Raw genomic sequence first — 6,000 nt, 5'->3', positions numbered from 1 at the left:
GAGAGAGAGAGAGAGAGAGAGAGAGAGAGAGAGAGAGAGAGAGAGAGAGGGAGGGGAGAGGTGAAGAGTGCTTGTTTCACGGAAAGTGGGGGCTCACTGCTTCACACACCTCCACTGGAGGATACCGTGCCTGGTCGGCTGACCCGTCCCTCAGATGTAGCTAGGTGCCAACTGGCACAGAGAGGGGTTGCACCCGCTCTGCCCAGGAGGAAGCCCACCACAGGCAGTCCAGGCTCACGCGGTCTCCGTTCTCGTGCTTTGATGACAGCTGTCCCAGGTGAGCGCTTCGGGAGGAACACGGGTCCCAAAACGTAGCCTTCCCTGCACATCTGTGAGACAGGACCAGAAAGACAAGAATCCCAGACGTGCAGGGAAGAGCCTTATGGTAAGATAATTGTTAGCACCTGTGGGTGTGTCTAACTGACTAAGCACGCTTACTCTGTGCCTGGCGCCACATCTGAGTGCCGTGCCCACACATCAATGTCTCTGAGCCTCGTGACTTCAGACATGCGCACGGTTACTCCCACTTTTCAGCTAGCAGACCAAGGCACGGACACAAGTGATTTGCTCAAAGGTTATGAAACATTCCCACTCTCTGTGTGTGTGTGTGTGTGTGTGTGTGTGTGTGTGTGTGTGTGTGTGTGTGTGTGTGTGAAGACAGATGCACAGAGAAAGAGCTCTATTGAAAGACATTCTTTTCCTGGGGAAAAATAAGAGAGATGGGAAATTTCTTCTGGTAGATATTATACATGCTTTTCTGTCCTCACAGCAGCTCCAGGATGTAGGTATTTGCCTGACTTTGTAGCTTGGTGAGTTAAGTCACTCCCCATAACCCTGCAACTCAGCTGAGCGACCCCAAACCATGGCATTTCCTGTGTGCCACACACCCTCTTACTGGGACCATGGTTTAGAACCTCAGTGTCTGTTCATCTCTTGGGGTAGCTGGGAGGGGTCTGCCAGCGCACCCCACTTCTGCCTGGGCACATTGAGGAAGACAGTTCCATAGTGCGTGGCTAAAACCTGAGCAGGCTCCGAGTTCTCCAGCCTGTGACAAGGGATGCCTTTGTATCTACTTCATGGGTGGATGGAAGTCAAGTTCATGACAGGAAGGTGGACAGGTTCCAGAAAGACAGTACCTAATAGAAATCTTGAACAAAATTCTGTCATTGTTACCAAGCCAATCTGCTCATCACTGGACATGCCTGTTGGAAAGCCCCCCCTCCCCTTCCTCAGCCTCGGACCCATGCATGCATTGCTCCAGTTCACTGACTACACTACAGTCTTTTCTGTGTTCCTCGTGAAAGTTTGAACATTTGCTAGTCTGCTTGTGACGTCCAATTGACGCATATTAAACTAATGCTAAGATAGCACACAGTGAGGTTGCGAGAATGGCTCAGCTGGTCAAGTGCTTGCTATACACGAGCATGATAGCCTGGGTTCTGGTGCTCAGAACTACCCATGGAAAAAGCCAGGCATGGGGGTGCCTGTCTGTAGTCCCAGCAGCAGGGAGAGAGACAGGAGGATCCCGGGGTCTCGCTGCCAGAAGCTTAGCTGAATCAGTGAGCTCCGGGTTCAGCGAGAGATTGTTTCAAAAATTCAGGTGGCAAACAGTGGAGGAGGACACCTAACCAATGTAAAGCTCTGGCTCCTACACACATATGCATGCGTGCACTGTCACATGTACACACACACACACACACACCACACTGCACACCACACACTCCCTCAGTCCCCAGATTCTCTTGTGGGGCCTGGATACTTAAATGTCTCCATTTGTGCTGTGGCATTGTCTTCCTGGAAGGCCGTCTTCATGGACCCCAGTTGCAGAGTGTGGTGGTGGCCACTCTGATCTTACTGGCTCTGAGGGATGATTTCTTTCCCATGCAATTGGCTCACCAGGGTCCCTTTCTCCTTAATTAAGTGTGAAATTCAGAAACCCTGGAGCAAATCGACAGTGTTCCACAGGGTGACTCTGCTTGTTAGTATTTGGGCATCTTGGCTGTACCAGGCCATGGCTCAGACCTGGCCAGGAACATTTCTGTAGCATCTTCCAGAAGAACCCTGCCATCTTTGCATGCTTATATATCAGTTAAAGGGAACAGCGGCCAGGTTTGAGAAAGCAGGCAGGCAGTTATCTTTCCAAGGGAGGTACCAGCAGACCACATGGGTGTACCTAGTCAGAAGAGAGAGACCTGCTTTCTGTTTTGTTGGAATTTATTAAAAGTGTCTCCTAAAAACTGACTTGGGAAACAGTTAACCTTTAACATGAAGGCAAGCCTCAAGGATTGCATCTTCCATTTCGCTGATTGGAGGTCTAGAACTGTATTATGGTTACTAACATGGCACTGGATTAAAATGGAATTATCTTCCCCTTAACTAAATTGTGAAATGTCGACACGGGACATGTGTCACATGACACAAAGAATGCCTGTGTCCAACCAGCACCTCTTCCCAGTTAAGTTCCAGTACACACTAAGCTGTTCACCAACACTGCGTTCATGGCTTTAGTTGTGTTGTTTGGATGGTTATTTTCCCCATTGTTTGGCTTGTTGCATACATTAGTCTTCATTAAAAAATGACTTCACAAGATAGATATTTTGAGCATGTCATTGGTACTGTGATCGGTAGTGGCCCAGTCGTTCTGGTAGCTGGCACCTGTCTGAGCAGCTATTTGGAACTGTTTGACTGTAAATCAACTTGGTCCTCCCTCAACCCTTTGTCGGTCATCGTTACTGAAATGCTTTCAGTAGGAAGAAACTAGAGAGGAAAAGGAAGAAGGGAGGGAGAGATCCTGGATTGTGGGATGGACATGCTGTGGTCAACAGGATGCTTGTGCAAAGCCATCTCATTGTCTTTGCCTTGTGTCCCTTACAGACAGGAATGGATCTTCAAAATTACCTCCCCCACTCTGTCTTGCCAGCCAGGGTTTGGGGGGGGGCTTTCGCTTTCTGCAAGTTGGATCACAATTGGCAATTTTGTTTTCCTAAAATAAACTTTAGTGATTATCATGTACCATTTGCTGTGCCAGGTATTGGCTTTCAGTTACCACATCCCTCCTACTGAGCTGGGAGTAGCTGGCCTGGAGAAGCAATGGACCTTGTGAGGTTTGCAGATGACGGCCATGATCACTTCCACTCTGATATTTGCTTGACTCACAAGCTTTGAGGTTGTTGGCTTTAAAATGCTGAAACCAGTGTTGCCTGGAGCCCTAGCATAGCAGGCAATAGGTGTTCCCAGAATCCCAGACATTTATTATCTACTGTGTACCTTCTTCACATAGGATTTCTCAGTATGTCTGTAATGGGCATTGGCGTTTTTAAATGAGATGGATGCTCAGCTTTTCCCCAATGTGCTTCCTCTGGAGCCCTCCATCCTGGGAACTTAGCAGGGATGACTACTCTGGAGAACTTGCTTCAGGATGTCGTGACCTGCCGCTTCAACCTTGTCTGCCACAGACCATCCTGACCTCCACCTTGAGACTCAATAGAAGCTGGGGAGTTCAGCTGCTATTTCAGAAAGACATATGATACCCTTGTCAGAAGCAAGCTTGTCAGGGTGTCCCTGTGCCTTGCCACCTCACAGTCACCAACCCAGAAACTGCCCAAGTGAGGGATTTTTCCTGTATATTTTCCCAATGTGTGCACTCAAGACCACCGCGGTCCTCAAAGCTTTGCAAGCACAGCAGAGGGGCTGATTTAAGGTTGTTATCGGTGTCTTTCAAGATTTCAAAAGTTTGGGGGTAGGATGGCTCAGATGTGTTTTTTTTTTTTAGCCTCTGGGAAGTCTGTCACATGACTTTCTGGTTTCTGTAGAGAAAAGCAGTGCTAACCCCAGGATGGGTGCAGCAGCGGCCTCAGTGGCCCATCCCTTTCTGTCCTCAAAGGAGCCCAATGCCGTGTGATCCCCCACTGTCCTGCTGAAGTTTCTCTCTATAGACCGCTATGTCCCTTCTGCCCCCAGAGAGGACCGAGCTAAGAGTGAGCAACAACAGCAGAAAACATTCCAGGGAAAATGAACCTTGTCGGCGAGGCTGCTCCAAGAGTTTCTCTTGATAGGGACTTGATCGTCAGTGCAGGGTGCTGACAGCCCAGGGAGTGTGAAGAAGAAACTCCTTGACAGGGTGACTGATTTGAAGTCAAGGATGTTTAAAACTTGGTGTTAAAGAGATTCCAGAGATGTCTGGCTTATTAGAAACAGTATGTTAACCATGATGAATAGGGGGGAAAAAAAATCACTCCCTTCTGTCGCCCAGCATTCTCTTTAAGTTGGTATTTGGTTCCTGTAAAAGCCTGGCTAGGGAGATCTGGGTGCCTCTGCGTGACGCAACCTCATGATGAAGCCTAATGGGAGACTCTCAAGTACCCCTGACTTCATGGAGTCTGACAGTCAGGGATTTTCTGAGTCCTCCCTGAGGGTGGGGACTGGGCTCTGTGTGGAAGTGAGGTGGAGGTGAGAGGTCGGAGGGTACTGTTGCAGAGGTGAAAAACTGAGGCTCCGGAGCCTAGGACAGGCCCAGACAAGCGACCTGCAGTGAGCAAGGTGGCCAAGGACTTCCTCCCAAGGGCGGGCTTTCTTGGGTGAAGTGTGACAGTTTCCTTGCTTGTTATTGGGTTTTCATGTCATTTACAAAAACGTCTTGTTTCTGTTGACATCCAGAAATGGCTTCAGACATCCCTGGATCTGTGACCTTGCCTGTTGCCCCCATGGCGGCCGCTGGACAGGTGAGGATGACAGGAGCCATGCCTGCCCGAGGAGGAAAGCGGCGATCAGGGTAAGCAGACCCAGCGCTTCCAGGAACTGGCCTTAGTGAAAGTTGAGCAATGCTCTTGATCTGTTAGAAAAGTATTGTTTCCCCCCTCCCTCTCTCCTAGAGAGTAAAAGCTCAGCAGTTTGCATCCTGTTTAGATTTTGCAAGCGTCCTAACTATGCACATGATTTGCTTCTACGTATTCTGGGTCCTGGCACCCAGCTGAGGATTTTTGCCTGTTTGCCTGTCCTTATAGGGAGAGTGCGCTGTGGGGTCCTACTGGGCCCGGCTCTCAGAAGGGAGGAGTTCAGTCTCAACTGCCAGAACATTCCAGCCTCATTTGGCAGTACCAGCCCCAGGAACTGTAAATGATCTAATGGGGCCCTCGAACCTTTTTCCTTCCGATGCTCATCTTTCCTAGGAATATGCAGAAATTCCTTTGGCAAGGAGCCGGCACCTGAATGCCAGCCAGATAAGTTGAATATGGCTCAGACAATAAAGAGAATAAGTATTAAGCTATGTTGACTAGACTGGTTCTGGTAGGTCACAGACTACTTTGGAGCAGATGAAACAAAACCGGCACCTACTTATGCTGAATGATATTAGCGGCTGTACCCAGATCCCAAATCAAATCAACCAAAGGAAAAACATTAACTGGTATTGTCCAGCTCAGTGTATTACTCAACCCAGTTCCCCATTGATCCTTTTTTTTTAATTTCAGTTTAATAATTAATAACTGAGCTGCCTCATGATGTTGCTCTGTTTCTGGTCACACACTCCGCCCATGATTCGTCTATTCGGTGAGAACAGAACAGAATAAAACCTTCCATAGCCCTAAGACTGCAGCCTGGACACATTTTAATCCCAAGAGCTTCTTCCAAACCCTGTGATGCTTAAAAAAAAGCACAGAGGCAAGGCGCACACCAGGGTTTGGGGGTGGAGGATGAGACACCGTGGTGTTATAATGCCAGCTAATGAGAAAGACCGCTGTGTGTGCTGGGGTCTTTGGGAAAGGGCATGGGAAGAGCATGGTCACTGTGAGCATTCAGAGGGCTGAGAATCTGCGCATGGTGGCAAGGCCAGGCCTTGATCCTGCACACTCTCTCAGGCAGTCCGTGTTTCTGTCTGCTGCTGCTGGGTCTCCTTAGTGGGCACCACCTAATCAAGGCTGCAGCTTGCCTCTAGGGCTTCATGGACAGCCGCCTGCTCTCTGAGCCAACGTTCTTGCTAACTGTGGACTGAGTTCTGCCATA

General features: G+C 49.1%; 1 protein-coding gene across 1 annotated transcript in view; it reads left to right on the top strand.

Annotated features, from left to right (window-relative positions):
* Positions 1–6,000, top strand: part of Arnt2 (aryl hydrocarbon receptor nuclear translocator 2) — a 147,212-nt gene that overhangs the window by 33,543 nt on the left and 107,669 nt on the right. Inside the window, exon 2 of the mRNA XM_026784429.1 lies at positions 4,657–4,771. Within this exon, the coding sequence (XP_026640230.1) occupies positions 4,657–4,771 (115 nt within the window). The remainder of the gene's footprint in view (positions 1–4,656; positions 4,772–6,000) is intronic.

This window comes from Microtus ochrogaster, chromosome 22, assembly GCF_000317375.1.
Source record: "Microtus ochrogaster isolate Prairie Vole_2 chromosome 22, MicOch1.0, whole genome shotgun sequence".
Lineage (NCBI taxonomy): Eukaryota > Metazoa > Chordata > Mammalia > Rodentia > Cricetidae > Microtus > Microtus ochrogaster.
This window is presented reverse-complemented; position numbering and strand designations above follow the sequence as displayed.